General features: G+C 44.9%; 1 protein-coding gene and 1 pseudogene across 2 annotated transcripts in view; both read right to left on the bottom strand.

The window, feature by feature from the left end:
* Positions 1 to 1,546: 1,546 nt before the first annotated feature.
* Positions 1,547 to 8,796, bottom strand: LOC146203450 (uncharacterized; annotated as a pseudogene).
* A 3,717-nt stretch (positions 8,797 to 12,513) lies between these two features.
* LOC146203449 (uncharacterized) overlaps positions 12,514 to 18,989 on the bottom strand; it is a 45,252-nt gene continuing 38,776 nt past the window's right edge. Inside the window, exons 1-4 of one of the 2 annotated variants that reach the window (XR_014703874.1) lie at positions 16,316 to 16,444; positions 15,597 to 15,746; positions 14,363 to 14,507; positions 12,514 to 13,124 (exon numbers count right to left, since the gene is read on the bottom strand). Coding sequence is in view for 1 of the 2 variants with exons in the window: in XM_084588776.1 (XP_084444902.1) it covers positions 13,070 to 13,124; positions 14,363 to 14,507; positions 15,597 to 15,746 (350 nt within the window). In the remaining variant the exon portion in view is untranslated. Of the gene's footprint in view, positions 13,125 to 14,362; positions 14,508 to 15,596; positions 15,747 to 16,315; positions 16,445 to 18,989 lie in introns of those variants that run through there. The other variant, XM_084588776.1, reaches the window with a different exon arrangement.

Genomic DNA, 18,989 nt, shown 5'->3' with positions numbered 1-18,989 from the left:
TTACTTGAAGACACTGTCTGCCTTTCCACTTTGTCCGAATCAAAATTTAAAGCAGAAATATGCTGGACTATGCATGTCCAATGAAAGTCAAATTATAACATCGAAGTTATGTACACTGTGTGATATCTTCACGACCACACAAAGGTAAGGTCATGAGGATATCCACTAAAAGATGATCTTTTAATAATGGACGCATGGACATCGCATGGGTGTACAAAAATGACGTTTGATATTGAGACCTTTTGTGAAGATCCTATGGATATTGCTGGTTGTGTGGGTAGGGACGGTCACGCACGGCGCCGGCGTTCGCCGCGCTCGCACGTTCCACCCCCGCGGTAATTGTGTAACGTACCTCAGCCTGCTCGCGGCATCCCGTGCTGCAAGCGTTGCAAACTCGTGTACTTTCATAGCTAAGGCCGCGTATTTTTTGGCGTTCTGCTCAGCAACAAGCCGTTCAAACGATACTGTAGGCACGACAAGGCTTCAGTACGCAGTCGCTGCGCTGTCGGCCGTAATCGAAGACGTCGGGCGGCACCATAATCTATACACCGATCTTTAAACGTGATACAGTGGGCAAATGAATAACTTTGTGAAGCAGACCCGCTCGTACGTTTCGCGCACTCGGGCGCCGACGAGTAGCTTCCGTCAACAGACGCCGTCATAACCTCGGTTAACGACGCAAACCGAGGTCGTCAAGCTCGCTCGGTTTGCGGTAACCGCGGTTAGTGGTGCAACCATGGTTTGGTCCGCCGTGTAACATAGGATAACCACGGGTTCGCGGTTACACTAACCGTCGCTGCGCGAACTGGCGAACTCCTCAGGCGTGTGCGAGCGAGGACGGGTTGGCGCGAGTACGCCAGCGAGCGAGCGCGCGGCAACCGGAAGTTCGTCGAAGTGACGTATATCTGGGCGGAGCTTTGAACTTGCTTGTATTCTTTGTTTTTTTTTTATGGCTCCCTTCGGCGTACGAGTTGAGGGGGAAAATTGGAAGGGTCATTTTTAATCGCCGATATCTCTGGTGTTGCAGAAGCTAGATCGAAAATTTTTGCGGGAGAATGATGTGTGGTTCAATAACTATCAGTGTTATGGCGTTGTTTACCCTTCTTGGTGACCCCTTTCTGGGGACCTTTAACGTTACATTAGATCCTGCCAACCTGGTCAAGACGTTAGCAGGTCTAGAATCATGTTGTTGGTGGTTGTTTCCAAAGACTGAAATATTGTCAACTACGTTTACGACAGCAAGCATATCTGTCAGGATTTCGGACATTCTTTTCTGGAAATACTCAGGTGCTGAAATAATTTCGAAAGGTAACCTGGTGAAACAGTGCCGCCCGAAAGCAGTAATGAAGGTAATACATTCCTCCGAAGCCTTGCTTAGGCGTACTTGATAGAAACCAGAATTTGCGTCCAGTTTAGAAAAATGTTTTGCATCGGCTATAAAACTCAGCTTGATCCACTGTGGCGAGGGTGAACGTCTCTCGTAGAACGCACTTATTCAGTTGTGTAAGGTCTACACAGATGCTGACATGCCCACTCGGCTTTACCACTAGTACAATGACGGCACACCACTCTGTAGGCCCGTCAACCTTACAAATAACGCCTATTTGCTCTATTTTTTCGAGTTCAAGGCGGACGCGTTCCCTGAGTGGAATTGGAAATGTGCGTGGTGCAATTAACCGCGTCTGGGCGAAGCCATATGTGATACTTTCCTGTCATGGCGCCCAGGTTACTCCAAACTTCGGGACCCGGAACGCTGCCAGTAGACCCCTTCTGTGCGACTGAGTCGGCTAACTTGGCGGCTCCTAGTGCCTCCAGAGCGGGCAAACCGAGAAGAACATGTCGTAGCGGGCTGACCATATAACATGCTTGAGGAGAACGTTTCCGCTTCAATGTTATTTCTGCCTCAAAGTTGCCCAAAACATTGAGACGTGAACCACTCACGTCTTTCAAAACCTCGTCGGCTCTCGTTAAGTTCACAGGGAGACTGGGAAAATATGACGGAACCACCGTAACTTTGGCCCCATGTATCAACTTTTGCAAACACTGGAACAGAGTTGACACACACTTGTATGTACCGTACTTTTGCACCTGGCGTTCCAATCTCTCCCACAAATATTTGTCCCGTGTCTGCTTGCAAGGATGAAACTCGTACCTTGCGTTGGTTGTCTGGCGAAGTCTTTTTGATGTATGCTTCAGCAAAGTGTCCCTTTACGCCGCAGTAATTGCACATAACTTTCATCGCTGGGCAAACTGTTCGCGGATGCAGGGAGCCACCGCAGTAGATGCAGCATCCGTCATGACGCAGTTAAGAGGTGGCGTTCCCACATTGAGGCTTTTTGTGACGTCCCATGGTGTCTACTGTTGCTGTGAAGCCAACTGTCACATTTTAGCACGGAAGATGTATCCTTGAGGCTTGGTCAGCCATGAAGTTCAGAAGGAGTACCTGCTGCTAACGAACCGTCTCTTTAAGGCGTGCGTTTGAAAGGGCGGACGCTAGAGACAGCTTGGAGTTCATCTGTAGCGACTCTGAGAGTTCTTCGTCTCTCAGTCCGATGACGAACCTGTCTCTGATAAGTCATTGCTTAAATTCACCAAAATCGCATCGGTCTTAAGTCATACAGTCATAAACTGGTCTACTGAATCACCGGGCATTTGATGCCGCTTGTGAAAGCAATCGCTCTCATACACGACGTTGACCTCCTTTATGAAATACGGGTCGAACTTCTTCGAGTCCTCGTCCGAGAAATCGAAGGCGGCAAAAATGCCCCGAGCTCCCCGTCTCATAGTGTAGAGAAGCGTTCCTGCCTGCGCTTCTTCTGAGCGTTCGTTGAGGCCCGACGCAAAGCAATAGTCTTCAAAATGCTGAATCTATGTCGGCCATTCCGATGTATTGCCAAAGTCCAGCGGTGGCGGTTGTTGAGGCCCGGTGCCGTGAAGATTTTGGCTCCGTCCATCTTTCGATCTTTCGCTTCTATCCCAGGTCACAGCTTTAAACTTCTGACACCATGTCGTAGCGGCGTCCGGCCGCTATCAGCTTGAGCGTTCCAACGGAGCGGAGACGCATCGACAAGCAGCGAGGTCCGTGTGCAAGCGCAGAGCGAGATATGCCTGTCTGTTTATTGCAGCCAAATATATACAGACTATGGCTATGGAACGAAAAATGGTAGGGGTAACATTATGAGATAGAAAGCGTGCAGAGTGGGTCAGAGAAATAACTCAAGTTACCGACATTCTAGTAGAAATTAAGAAGAAGAAATGGACATGGGCAGGACATGTAGTGCGAAGAGAGGATAACCGATGGTCGCTGAGGGTAACAAACTGGATTTCAAGGGAAGGAAAGCGTAGCAGGGGGCGGCAGAAAGTTAGGTGGGCGGATGAGATTAAGAAGTTCGCAGGGGTCAAGTGGATGCAGCTAGCACAGAACCGGGTTAAGTGGAGAAATATGGGAGAGGCTTTCGCCCTGCAGTGGGTATAGTCAGGCTGATGATGAGGATGATGATGATATACAGGCACGATGACGTCACGGTTATCACGCGACTCGAATACACATGCATGTTAGCAGAGATGGTACGCTGTAGTGAGCTTATGCTGCGTGGAACAGGACCACAAAAGTAGCGGCTGCAATCCGTCAACAATTGGCGTGGTGCACCATGGTGAAAGATGGAATTTTCCAACAGAAAACCAGCGACATTAATCCTAACTAGTTCGTTATCAAAGCGCACGTGATAGTGTACCGAGTGGCATAGTCAGTCGCGACATCGATTCAACGCAGTGCCGGATCTGGACATCGGAAATGGTCCAAGAAGGTCTAGCCCTACACAATTCAAAGGTTCGAGGGACACGTCATAGGCTGCAGAAGGCCAGCAGCCAATGTGGATGGCAGTTCCTTGTATTTACAGTTGTGGTAGCTGGCAAGGTAACGCCGAACGGTGCGGTATAGACCGGACCAAAATAAGCGGCTTCAGGCCCGATCGTATATTCGGGAGACACTGAGGTGGCCTGCGATGGGCAGGTTGTATAGTTCCGTTAGGACAGATGAGCGCAGACGCTGGGGAACGACGACCAGGAGCGGAGGCCCGTCAGGGCGAAGCCTGCGGCGGTGAAGAATGTCATTCTGAAGAACAAAGAGCTGCAGTGAAGGATCTGGGTTAGCACCGCTGAGGCGATCGATGAGTAGACGCAAGAACGAGTCTTGCTGGTGCTTGTCCGTGATGTTAAGCCGATCAGTGATAGTGAACAAGCATGGGTCGAAGTCATTGCTACCAGGATCTGGCGGCTCATAAAATAACGAGACTGGCAGTTGTCGTCTTCTTGTAGACGCCCTGACTTGTTGACAGCTCTTGAAGGCGCAGTATCCGACGATCAAGCTGGCCTGTGGGATCGTTCAGTGAAGAAAGCCAACAAAGTGTTCTGTGGTCAGTCACAACCAATAAATAATGGCCAATTTAAACATGGCCCAAACAAGGGCTAGACACTCGCACTTATTAATGGAGTAGCTGCGCTCGGTGGTGGAAAGAAGACAGCTGGCATATGCGATCACACGGCCTTTACCTTGGTGACGTTGGGCGAGCACAGCGCCGTTACCGTATTCGCTAGCGTCGGTGCGAACTTCAGTTGTAGCTGATGGTTAGAAATGGGCCAATGCAAGTGGGGCGGTGAGCAAGTGCATCAGGGATGGGCATTTTACTGATCATGGCTCCAGTTACAAGGCATGTCTTTCTCAAGGCAGAAAGAATGCTCGTCAATCTTTCGAGGTGCGTGGGAAATGTGGGTGACAAAAAAAAAACAAAACCCAGCGTTGTCGAGGTATACACAAGCATGCAAACCATTTAAAGCCTAGAAAGAAGGAATCAATCATTCGCTTGAAGGTAGCTGGCGCATCGTAGGGACCGAACGGCATAACTTTAAACTGATATAATCCGTCCGGTGTGAACAATGCGGTCTTTTCGCGGTCTTTGTCATTGATAGCATTTTGCAAATGCCCGGATTGAAGGTGTATGGAAGAGAAACATTTTGCTTCATGAAGGCAATTAAAGCTTTATCGAACCTTTGAATTCTTTCAGTAGAAGTGGTGATGCACAAGGGCTCGACTAGGGCTCTGTGATGTATTTAGTAAGCATCTTGTCCACCTCCTGTTGAATTATGTTCCATTAAGTACTGGGCACCCTATGCGGACATTTCTGAATAGTACCGGTGACATCGGTGTTTATGTGATGCCTAACCGTAGAGGTACAAAGCCAAATTGCGATTGTCGAAGTCAAAGATGTCGCGAAAATAGCAAAGAAAACATCTGAGTGCGTGCGCCAGTGCTCGTAAGAGGTCAGAAGAAATCATTTTTCCTTACTTGTCATATAATGAGACGTCACTGTGACACGTGGCAGTCCGCCGAAGGGAGTACGCCGTTTGTACCAGCTGATGCAAAGCATTCGGAAACAGCGCACAGCGTGGCGAGCGACATGCCATGTGCAAGCGGCTGAACGTGCGATGCTAAGTTCAGGACCGGAAAGGACGCTTGATTGGCAAACATAGTGACCAATGCATGCCTTATGCTTCGTGTGGACAAAAAACGCCCTTCGCATTGACGATTAAAAAAAAAATCATGCCCTTTGAGGAGTTTTTCTTATTTTCTATTTCCTCCTATTACTTTGTGATACTGAAGTGGCGACCCGGAAGAAGGTAAATCAAAAAATATTTTTTGTTTGCCTCACCTCAGAAGAGGAATATAATTTTCACTTACTTGATTATCAGAAACGTAACAAATATTTACTTCAGCTCTAAATTGCAAGGGCTCAGATCAACTTGGAGCAGAGATACAGGGGTTTCTTAAGGCTAACAGTACAGACACTTAAGTCTGGACATTTATCGACACCGATGCACCAAAAAACCGCACAGAGCATGTCCGGCTGGTGGTGTGGGCGCTTTGGTGTCGCCATAGGTAGATAGGTATTATTACGGTGCTCTCCGCTTACACTGTAATGCATTAGTGGTAGTGGATTTAATATCCTGGGGCGACCTCTGCGTCGACAATCTCGTTTTCATTTTCGAAAGTCTGCATAAAACCTTGCTTATTTTTATCGAGTCTATCTTCTTCTTCTCCCTTCTATACTCAAACCAAATAGGGGGATTGGCCAGGGTTCAGTGCTGGCAAAAATAATTGAATATATGTTGAGAACTTAGGCTGCATAATATATAACCTCTGAATTAGGAATTGCTGTTGAGAAAAAGAAAATTTCGGAAAAAAAAAATTTAAAATAGTACGGATAGTGATGGAAGAAAAAATAAAATAAAAAAGCAGATGCAACTTTTGAGTCAACTCAAGGAAGAGAAGCGCTAACAAAAATATCTTCCGGTCGCCATATGATATCTATAAAGTAACTGACACACTTATCTGAGGGCATGCCCTTTGACGTTTACTCTATTAAGGTGAGGAGAAATGAATGGCAAACGGCAGTCTTAGTCGAACAAGAGGAATTTCCAAATTATTTCTTTTCTGAGGCGCGTACGTCCGGCAGGAGTTGATGTAATGATCTATAGTTTCCACGTTCATAACGCAGAAAGATTGGACTGCGTGAATCCAGAACGATAAAACTAAATATTGAGACTAGGAATTCTGCGACATAAGGGTGCGATAGAGACTTCACATTGCCGAGAGCTGCAATACTGTAGGTCAGATATTCCAATGAAAATTCAGAAGTTATAGCTCTGCACCATCACCATCAAGGAGGTGTTCATGGCTCAGGGTATTTAGTATTTGGAACCTTTAAAAACGGGGCTTATTGCGCCCAGCCACCTTGACCTTAAGCCTCTCTTTATTTCGATAAGTTGTTGTTGCTATTGTGCCCTTAGATAACGACACATACCCACGAGGGCGATTGGTCACACATGTAACCATCAGAAATAGAGATCACACAGCGTGTTATTATTATAATGCGAGTCCGGGAAATACGTAAACAATTGTGGAAAAGCTGCGAAGAAGAAAGAGCAAACGAAGCCAAGGCAAAGCTGATCTTCTGTAAACTAAGCATTGACAGTGTCCTATATGGTCGGGACGAAACCCCATGGTCGCGTTTCAAGCTTAAAACAAGAACAAAAACAAACTGGCGTAGGACGAAGACACCACGGGCACTGAAAATATTAAATTTCAATTGTAGGAATGTTCTGACTAAGACTACTGAGTTGAAGGCTCTTCTGCTTTTGCATGACCCAGATGCCGTGGTTTTGACAGAGACTTGGCTTAAACGACACTGTGCATGACAGTGAGTTTGTACCTATTGTTTACAGTGCCTACAAAAAAGACCGTGACGGTAGAGGAGGAGGCGTCAGCCTTCTTTTCAAATCATACTCGATAATTTTTCCAATGCCTGATGTACCTGATGATGAATGCATTTTTTGCACAGCGTAACATGCAAATGTTAAATATGTTATTGCAGCAATGTATAGGCCTCCTAGTTCTACCATTACGTATTAGACAATCTGAAGCAATATATGTAAAATAGAAATGTAAAATCTAATGATCGTATTATACTATCAGGAGATTTTAATTTGCCTAATATAGAATGGGCAACGCTGTCACTTAAAAAACATCACCCCCCTGGAGAAGAGATGTTGGTCATCGCCTTTTCATTTGATCTATTTCAAATTGTTGAACAAAACGCAAGAATTCAAGGCAACTCTTAGTCAGTACTTGACCATTTTTTGTCAGCTCTTCCATTACCATGAAAACAAAAGCGAAATATTACCTGGAATATTGGACCACGAGGCTGTAATACTTACTATTTCAGACACCGCCTTATATAACACAACAAAAAGTTCATCTTTCCGAAACTTTCTCGAGCCGATGATGTATCAATTACTGACACACTTTCTATAAACTTTGATGACTTTGCTAGTCGTACGGAAGATGTAGACTCGCTTTGGTGCAGGTTAAAAAAATTAGTTGTACATTGCATTGACCGCTTTTTCCCGTGGAAAAGCAAAAAGAAACGTAGTAATCACCCTTGGATTTCTCGTGAGGCTTTGAGGCTTCAAAGGAAATTAAAACGTCTCAAGAAACAATTGAACACTCATAGATCTCAGTCACTCCAAAGAATGATCGAAGACCTTTCCTTACAGCTTAGATGTCAAGTAGATATCGATAAACAACGCTACTTTGGTGAATCACTACCAATATTTATAACCACAGCTCCAGAAAATTTTTTCCGTTCTATATCTCCAACCTCGAAGGAATGCGATCTATTTTATGTGAAAAAATGAAAAAAAAAAAATAGCACGTGCGTTCTACACACACTTTAAATCCGTATTTACCAAGGATAATGGTACAATGCCACATTTTGATTCGCCGGTGCCACCTATTCCCGATGTTCAGTTAAGGGAACTAAACATGCTTTTAAACCTTAGCGTAAAAAATCTTCAGGCCCGGACAATATTCCAATCCGTTTTTTAAAGCGGTATGCTGAATGGACAGCAGAGTACACTCACGTTATTTTCACTAGATCATTGTCGCACAACCCAAGATAGAAAGACCAGCAAAGACTAAACTCAGCACCCGAGCCGCAACCATTGTGAGCGACGCATAATACATGCTATATATATATATCTTTATATGCATAGTCATACGTGATACATCTACAGCTTGGCCCTATAGTAAGCAGCTGAGAGAAGTCATTCTTCTACGGGTGCCAGCACACTCAGGCAATCCAGGCAACGCGGCTACCCACGCACGCGCTCGAGTGGAAGCCGGCCGAGCTGTGGACGCTGCCTTGGACTTGGAGCCTTTCTGAGAGCCCCTTACCCCATAGCACTATTAGACCACACACTGCAGACTCGACAGAACAACATACCCACCACCGCACAGTTCACTATCCAGAGAGGAACAGAGGGTGTGGAAAAAATTTGAAACCGATATTTTCCTTTATCACTTCAGAGTTCTTTAATGCAGAAAATAACCCGAATGTTCGCTTAGCTGTCCGAGAACTCGTGTCTTACCTAATCGCTCACTGGAAACGTGGAATTAGGTAAGGGCAAGCGACGCAAGACTCGGACATCCAATCCCAAGTCATGGCAATGGGCCTAGCCACCAGAAATCTTGGTGGTCCCTAAGGTACGTGCTTACCACCATTCCTACCTCCTCCTTCTTTTTTCTTCTCACAATAAAGTTATGCTTGACTTTACCTGCGGGTATGCGCTTCCTAAGGCTTGTATCTATGAGCAGAAAGGTAAGGTCACTCTAACGAACACCGATATCAGTGATGCGCACTTTGAACTTACACCCTTGCAGTTTGAGTGATTAGGGTCTACCTGCCTCCATCCAGTAAGAGGTACGCATTTCACATTTTCATGGATGTTTTAACGATAAGCATGTCTCTCTGTGGGCCATGCAGTGTCGCGCTAATGAAGGACATTGTGACAGTGCAAGAAAACTTGCATATTGTTTCGCATTACGTCTAAGTTAAGGAGTACGCGAGAGTGCCAGTATAGGTAGGCATCTCAAAAGAGAGGAAATAAAAAAAATCAGCATTAAGAAATGCAAATGATAATGATGGATACTGCGACTGTTGACTGCAAATTGATAAATAATAATTCTGGGGACATGCAACTTGCTGTATTGAACCGCGGTCGTGTACGCGGTATTATTACCCACAATTCACGGAGCAGCCAAGCATCACACATCGCGAGGTTGCAGAGTACGCGTAAAGAAAACGAAACGCATTTGGTCAGTTGAGAGCGTAGCCTACGCTATTATGGCATTGCCAAACAATCATTCATTGTGACTACTTGAAGAACGAAAAAGAAGCAAGACAAATTTATTCTATAGGAAGGCTTTTGTCTGATCTAGTTATTTGTTTCGATACATCCTTTGCATAAAAGCTACTGCCGTGAAGAAAAGAGTATGAAACCCTGGGAGCCAAATACCAAGTTAGTGAACTTAAAAAAGATATTATTTACACCACAAGAAAAGAAAAAAGTGAAAGAGTCAAGGCTGAAACGTTATGTCAACAAACAAAGTGAGTTGAACAGAGAATAAAAATTGCGCAAGCATGGATGCAGAAATCAGAGGACACAAATTCTCCTTAAGAGTATACGCGCCAGCGCCTTCGACTCGACCTTTTCATCCTGCAAAATTTTGGTTTGATAAACATGGCAAAGAGGTCGGCAAAATGTTCAACATTTTTGCTCAACGGTTGTTTTTGGGGAAACAAAGGTGGGAGTATCTGTTTCAATTCTCGTTGGACACCCACACTTGGAATGATGCAATGATTGGAAGTGCATAGGGCTAAACTCACGTCTCTCTCCATAGACCCTTAAATACTGTCATGTATGTCTTTCTTCCTTCCTCTCAGACCGTACTCAGTTTACTGTTATTGGCAACCATCATTCTATAACCTCTAATGTTATTTCAGACGTACAACAAGGGTCTGTCATTGGACCACCCCTATTTCTAGATTTTATCAACGACCTCCCTGCAGGCATTTAATTCACAATTCGCTTCTTCGCTGATGATTGCGTTCTATATCGCGACACCGCTTCCACTTTGACCAACCACACCTGCAGACAGATTTAAATGGAATTGAAATCTGCTGTGCTACCTGCCTGATGAACTGAATATATCCAAGTGCCAGAGTATGCATGTCTCCAGAAAACATTGCACCCTAATTATTCGTACTCATTATACTCCGCGGCAATTTCACGGTTTGAGTCAAAGCGATATTTAGGTGTAGTTATTACGAACACACTGAACTGGTCTGAACATGTAACAAATCTCGTGGCTGATGCATCCAAAACACTCTGCTTCACAAGACGTACTCTTATCACCAAGTTATATCCGAAAACTCGCCTATGGGGTATGCATCAGACCTAAACCTGAATTTGGCAGCGCAATATGAAGTCCTCATCAACATTACCTAATTGATTTACTTGAAAGCATCGAGAATCAGGTGGCTCGTTTCATTTGCGCAATGCATAACACTCGGGTTAGTATTAGTGCCCTAAAATCGTCGATTGATCTCGGCTAATTAGCTCATCCAAGACAGACATCGTGGTTGGGCTTGTTTCATAATCTCCATTATAACCGCCCTAACCTTCGAGACACCCTTATTGTACCACCCGCGCGATCATCACGTCGCGTTTCCAATTCCTTAGTCTACAGCGTATAAATGACTCAACGAATGCATTCAATATATCTATCCTGCCATTGGATATCGATGAATTGAATCCAATTTCCGAATCTATCGTCCGTGAGTGTGACAACTCGGAATTGAAACAGTTAATATCGGCTAAGTTCGGTATATTAAAATAAACAACATTTGGTTTGTCAGATTTTTTTTTCACTAGTTCGCTCCAGTCTCACACTGAATTTTCATTTCGTTACTACTCTTTAACTTCACTGACACACTACCGTTTATTTCTGTGTCTGCATACTCTTTTGTGTGTGTTTAATAATCCATTTCAAATATTGTGTAAGCATATACCGACTTGAATGCATTGGGTTCTTACGCGTTTTCCATTCTTTTTTTTTCATTGTTCAGTTGTTACGGTCTCCTTGAAATGTCCAACGTTAACATGAGTTTTTTGTTGCCTTTTTACTGTATCAAAATTCATGAACATGAGCACTATTTTCTGACCCCCCCCCCCCCCATATGATGCCTGCCCAGGGTCCTTAAGGGTCAATAAAGTATGATGAAGATAATGATTGGTCGCAGGTTCGAATCCCTGCCGGAATTTAGCCTCGAACTTGTGTAGAACATGGAGGCTAAATGGAGAGCGAAATTGCACCACACAACACCGAATGCTGCGCAAAGGAAGGTTACACCGCAGTTTTGATACGGAAAAATGGCTACTCTTTTCAACATGTCTTTCTCAATTCGAGGTTGCAGCGATCGCGACGTCTCTTCGATTGAACGAGCAGTATACGCTCCTGCGCAAAATAAAAAAAGCTATTTCTTCCCAATCGGCAAGAATGGCCTGCTCAAGAAGCTCGAACTCTACCTCTTGATAAAGTACGCTTAAATTATTTCTTGTTCGTTTCACCTGCCAACGAATTTTGTTTTTACGTTCATAGGGACAAATTCAACGGTTGCGCTGAAGTCTGCTTAAGCGCAGTAATGCGAAAGCACTGCGTGTTTTGTCACACTGCTTGGGGGTGTCAAGCTAGCGAACCTCGGCCGAGCTCAGCTTATATGGCGTATTTACATAGATTAAGTGTAGGAGGTGTGCAGATGTAACTTTATGACGATGACGATGTTCAGTGAACAGCGCGACAGTTTACTGCACAGCGCGAGACTGTCTTGCTGTTTTATTCGAGGCGCGGTCACTTGCGGCGATAACCTTGTGCTCTCGTGCCCGGTCCAGGCTAGCTCTTCGTCCTTTCCAGGGAGCGGTTATTTTTGGTGGGAAAATTTTTTTGTTTAAACAGTTCGCGCAAACGCGCTCTGTAAGCATTCCATGAAATCGCGCTAATTTCGCGGATATTTTTAAGGACAACCACCTTAGTCTGCGCGCCATGCAATATCACTCGAAGGAAACACACGCTGACAAAATTACTCACTTTATAACAACAAAGCCAACAACCAAATCAAACAACAAAACAAGAAAACTTTCTCCTGGTGACAAAAATAACAAGTCTGCTCATCTATCTCGGCAGAACGTTTGCTGTAACCAGTCAGGGAGAAAAGCCAATAAACCTTCTCCTAATGACATAAATAAAACTTCTGCTCATCTATCTCAGCGGAACATATGCAGTAAAATGTTCAGGAGGAAAACAAAGAAACCTTCTCCTGATGACAAAACTGAAATGTCCTGCCCGTTTACCTGCCGTGATAATTGAGTAAAAATAAAATAAAGCCATCAGTGCAAGGCAGCCTTCAGTGGCGCGGATAATAGGCCTGCCACCGCGGAGTTGCAGCTGCTACAACCACAGGCTGGGAAGAGTTCTGGCCAGCGGTGGAGCAATTGACTACAGAAGCGGTGTCGCATCCCGCCACCGATGAGCTCATCATTTCGAGCTTTGCTTGCTCCATAAACAGGGTCGCAGAAGAGCGTCGAAGACACTGTGGCAGTCTCTGAAGCTTTCTCATCGCACGGGGGAGCCAGGGCGGTGAATTTTGAGAGTACTCGGTTCTTGATGGCTGTAAATGAAAAGAAGTTGGTGATTTGCAACATTTGTTGCTTGCAGACACACTTGCCGCATATTCCCGGTAATCGCTTGATAAGATTGGCAAAATTTCTTTAACCGCAAAGTCTGTGATCGACGCCAAGGAAGCCAGATGGCAACCAGCTGCACTCAGTTGTTATCGTCCAGCGTATACACCGACCATCCATAAAAATGATGGCCATGTCTTATGAATTTCATTTTTTCCGTACAGGGCACATTCGTTTAATAGTCCGCACAATAACACATTAACCGCAGGCCTGCATGGCTGCCAGGAAAGATAACTCTGAAATGAAAGTCTCATGTTAACACTGCCTTCCATGGAGGGTTGACTACGGCTGTAGGTTGCAATTTAGCATGCGAACACACCTCACACAAAAATGGAATGATACAGGAAGCGTATGTTCACTGCCCCGCAAATTATGTCGATTGCAGGTTCACGAAGGCTGGGGTCAGCGCTCAAGTCGACTTTCGGAGGAAGGAAATTTCTCATCATATGACATTGGTCCTCAGGACGCTCTGTGTGGAAAATGTTACGCGGGACTCTCCGTACTGCAGGTCTCTGAAGGTAGAGAAAAGACAAAAATTCAGTATTGTTTAGTACACATAAGCGCAATGGATGCTGCGGCTGTTGTCTGCAAAAAAGAGCAATTAATAATAAAAATACTTGCATCATCAGGTGCTAAACAGTGTAAATAAATTTTGTCAGTTGAGATTTTGGTGGCCACTGGCATTTTGGGACAGCCAATCAACCGGCCGTGGTGAGCTATTGAATAATGTAAATGTCGCAGCAGGTACATATTATAAAGTGAGATGCTGGTTTGGGCAAGTCAACTATTTTGAGGCACACACATTACAGGAATGTACGTGCAGCGAATAAACGAGAATAATACACTGATGCCAAATACCAAGAGATTTTGTTTGCCAGAAAACCACTCTTTTACCACACTTGAAATCAAACAAGTAAACTAAATGGATAATTCATGAAGAAGGTAAATTAGCGAAGTAAGACTTTCACCCGAAGCATAAACACTTATTTAGATCAGGAACACGTCACAGTGTCCTTCGCCGGAACCCAGAATTCTGAAAAAAGACTGTTGGATTATTCGCACCATTTCCAGAGTCCCGTTGACTTAAAAAGAAACAAACAAAAACAACGGTCATTGATCGTATATAAAACAAGAAACATCTAGCTGGACTCAGAAGTATACTGACCCTTTGCTCCCTCGGTGTCCAATCAGTTGGAATCGGTCAGTCCGGGAATGCAGACAGAAGGTCGGGACTCTCGCCGTGGGGGGCTGTCCTGCTGCTCCTTGTGCACACTCTGCTGGATCATCAGCTCCTGCTTGAAGACTCGTGCCTATAGTAGGTCATTTTAGTCATTACAACACATTACTAAGCATTTTAGTAATTTTTAATCAATTGTATTCGTTAGAATTCGCCATTAGACATATGGGCATTACAAGTCATTAGTTATTATTGGGCAATATAACCTCTACCAATCTTTATTATAACCTCAATAATCAGTAACCGTCACTATCAATCATTTTTTCATATTTAATCTGTCTTCCTACGGCGGACATTTCCTGATAACGCGTCCGGCGGTCACGAACGGCGGTCACTTTCTGCCGACGCACCATAAGCCTAGAAAGGCAGGCTCTCGCCATAAAAACACTCTTTACAGTCAAGCGCTGAACAGAAACATAACTTGTCTGGCTGTAACGTGTCCAGCTGAATAGGTTTGATCGCATACTCATGCAGGTCTATGCCTCAACGACACAGGCATGTGACGTAAAAGTTTGGTAGGAATTGGAAATCGCCAGCCGCACGGCCACACGTTGTGAATGTTGAAAGTGTTCCCTGTCGTTTGATAACCAAAACTCACCGGCAGAATAAAAAAAGAAATTGCAATGCAATAATTGTAGTATATTATATCAAATAGTCGGGCTCTACAAGCGTGAAAAGCCATCCTGTGACCTTGTGCTGAAGAAATAGATTTTTTGCGCGTATCATCGGCCATATTTTAGTCCTTATTCATGTAAAGGCTTTATATTATCTTATCCTTGCAAAACTCCTCTGCTCCTTTGCTCGTGTACTTCGCTGCGTGGATGCTGCCTTTTCTGAAAAACCAACTTATTCTGCAGTTGGAGCAAGTACGGGCTTGTATGCTTCGTCCTGGTTTCTTCGTACTAACTTTATTTTGTGCTAAACATTATTATGCAGCGTTTCCGGCCCCTTAAAGAGACCGGAAAATACATCCATACTAATGCACAATATATAGTGCTAATTCACTAAGGCCACAGGGAATTGGAAAATGCCCGCCGGAATTGGAAAACTGCATGTAGTAGGCTTCAGGTACATGCAGGCAGCCCTAATTAGGCGTGTTAATTTTTATTTTCTTCATACAGGGGGAGGGGAGGAGGGTTAGCAAAGACGCAGACGCACTCACAGTCAGGGTGAAGTGGCATGGCGTATTCGCGCTGCTCCACCTGTCTCGATGGCGATGAGCACGGGCTCTCTGAAAGCCCACTCGGAGAGGTTGGCCGCTGCGTCAGCCCCGGAACACAGGGCAGCCCACGGATAACTGCTCGCACTCGCTCTGCAGCGGAGGCCAATGAAAGGAACTGATATCGAAGTGAACTGAGCTAGCAGGCAGGACCAAAGTAGCCCGTCCAGTCGAATGAGAAGTGCATAGCTGGCCTCCTCTACTGAAAACTGCGAGAACTGATACAATGCTCGCTAAGCGCTGCGCATGCCATTTTTATTCCATTGGGTTCTTCCGGCACTGATGGCAGGATCTGTAGGGCGAATGGCAGGCACACGCGCGGTATAGCTCCACACTCGGCGTCAAGTAACAAAATTTCACTCTTGTACTCCTTCAAGGAAGACAGTTTCGCATTATAAGTTAAGTCAGCGGGGATGCATAGACCTCTGCTGAGGCCGCTTGCTTCGCTGCCAACTGATCGTCACCGCAGCCTTGATTCACATTCGCGGAGTATAAAAGGCGCAGAGAAATTTCAGTCTGCCTCAAATTTTCTGCAGCAACATCCCTTCTACGGGAAACTTGGGTATACACTGCGACTGAATTCAACAGCAGCTACATGCTCCGAGCTTTCTATCCTCCCGCAGAGTGCAGCGTTGTAGCATGGCTTATAGTAGCGCCTTTACCTGAGACACGAAGACTTCAGTTGGTATCCTGGCGGCCTTCGCAGCTCAGCTCCCTGCTGCGTCGCTAGGGTCTAACCTTTTCCATTCTCTGACAGCGCTCGTCGCAGCCTTTGCAGGACGTTCGCCTTCCGCCCTGCACGCGGCGCTTCTTTTTCGTCGTATGCTGATACCACGTGCAGCACGTACCGTGAAACACGTGCCGCGCTCCGCTCAGAATAATCACCCTATGCCCGAAGAAATTCACTCCAAAATACATTTTGAAAAGAAAAGCATGATATAATTACGAGGGGCAAGGTACAAATTAAAACTTCACAAAGAAATAAACCTACAACGCCTCAATATGAGCCTACAGACCGGATGTAATTTGAGAATTAAGCGTCGTAACTGAAAATGTTTCTTGATCTCTGTCTGCAGGTTCCTCCTCGGCAATTAAAATGTGTTCAAAATGTTTTGTTACTAAAACATTTAGTTTATGTTTCTTACATAGTATTTTCCGAATTGAGGCATAACATAACATTTCCTAGACAGGAAAAGTAGAAAAGTAGGCTTAAAAATCAATATGCAGAAGACTAAGATAATGTTCAACAGCCTCGGGAAGGAACAGCAGTTTACCTTAGGTAGCGAAGCACTAGAAGTAGTAGCCGAATATGTCTACTTAGGACAGGTAGTAACCGCAGATCCGGACCATGAAAAGGAAATAACAAGACAAATAAGATTGGGATGGAGCGCATTTGGCAAGCACTCGCAGAATATGACTAGTAGCTTACCGGTATCGCTCAAGAGGAAAGTATATAACAGTTGCATCTTACCTGTACTCACCTATGGGGCTGAAACGTGGAGGCTAACCCAAGTGGGTTCTACGTAAGTTGAGGACAACTCAGAAGGCTATGGAACGAAAACTGGTAGGGGTAACATTAAGAGATAGAAAGAGTGCAGAGCGGGTCAGAGAAAAAATTCGTTACTGACATTCTAGTGGAAATTAAGAAGAAGAAATAGGCATGGGCGGGGCATGTAGTGCGAAGAGAGGATAACCGATGGTCGCTTAGGGTAAGAAACTGGATTCCAAGGGAAGGAAAGCGTAGCAGGGGGCGGCAGCAAGTTAGGTGGGCGGATGAGATTAAGACGTTCGCAGGGGTCAAGTGGATGCAGCTAGCACAGAACCGGGTTAAGTGGAGAAATATGGGAGAGGCCTTCGCCCTGCAGTGGGTATAATCAGGCTGATGATGATGATGATAAAAAATATATTCATCGCCTATGTCCTCAAAAATCCCGCTTGTGCGTATTTGCGCATGATCGTAATTATTTTATTGTGATGTGAACAACTATCTCTCATATTGATTTTTCCTGAGATTTAGATCAAGGGCCTGGAACGTACATCGCCATGCGGGCAGCGATATGAAAATCTACGCTTCCGTGAGGTAGGGGCTTGAAAATATCAGGAATATAACGGGTCATTGAAAATAGTAATACATTTTTCTGAAGAATACCCGTCTTGCAGTGTGGTAAATATACGGAGTAACAAAGATAATTGCGCAAGTCAAGAACATGTGTTATTCCTTTAGGGTAATTTACCTTCCGGGCGAGCTGCTATTTTGAGGCTTGCCAAAGGTTAGCAGCGACAAGAGAAGCTGTATCCGGTCTTAGGCCTTCTGCAGGGATGATGATATGCAGACCGATAGGTGCTCTATTGTCGTGATTAAAGACAGTGTACACTTCTCACTTTCTGTGAAGAGAATAAGGGATAGCCAAAACTTATGTTTCCGAACTCGGCAATGTCTTATACCAACTAGCGCCGTCGAGTCAAGCTTCACTGGCCCAACTGAACTTTATTTCCCCAGCTAGCAAACTGGGGATTGCGGTCGCTTTATTAATGCGTGGACCTGTATCCACGAGTAGATAAGAAGTAGCTTGGTAGCTAAAGAGCTCAGCTCCGCTCCGCTCCTCTCATCAGAGTTCGTCTTCCTGTTTTGACATGTAAATAATATATATAAAACCTCTTTATCAACTCGTCCTGCTGCTCCCAGTCCGATGTCTTGCCCACCCGTTTTTTTTTTCTCTCTTTTCTCTGTTCAGTTTTCTCTTCGGCTCCTTTCTTCACCTCGCCCATCCTCTTTCTTCCCCTTCTTTCCCTGTGCGGCAGTCGTTTTGACTTCTTCGCCTTACTAGCCAATAGGTTTTCCGCCCGTCCAAATCTTTACTGTCCCGAACCTTGTTTGCCTCGCCGTACTTGGTTCTGGTTGTGTCTATATAATGGCTCTTAGCTCAAATTGTGAGCCACATGCTTTATATGATTTGAATTTGCCAAGGACCTGTTCTTCGTTTGGATCGGCTTACGTTTGCGAGAAAAACTACCAGCTTAACTGTTTGTAACGAGGTACCGTTTGCGTAGCTCCAGAATGAAACGGAGTGAAATTCCAAATCTACAACTTGAGAATAGTGTTACTTCAGCCGCCCAGATAAAAAAAAAAAAAATCCCAGTCTGTTATATTCTGCATTTAGTGTCGCGACCTCTCGCAGCAGTTACGAGTTGGAAATCCCATAAATAATGCATGGAGCATCGACCGTACGGACGCTCCCCATGACTTTCCCCCAATAAAGGCAAGTATGTGAGCAGTTGCTGTCAGCCTCTTTTTTATGAATAAAATATGGGGAGTCCACAAAAGATTTCTGTCGA

This window comes from Amblyomma maculatum, chromosome 1 (genome assembly GCF_055883805.1).
Source record: "Amblyomma maculatum isolate TAMU_Amacu chromosome 1, ASM5588380v1, whole genome shotgun sequence".
Lineage (NCBI taxonomy): Eukaryota > Metazoa > Arthropoda > Arachnida > Ixodida > Ixodidae > Amblyomma > Amblyomma maculatum.
This window is presented reverse-complemented; position numbering and strand designations above follow the sequence as displayed.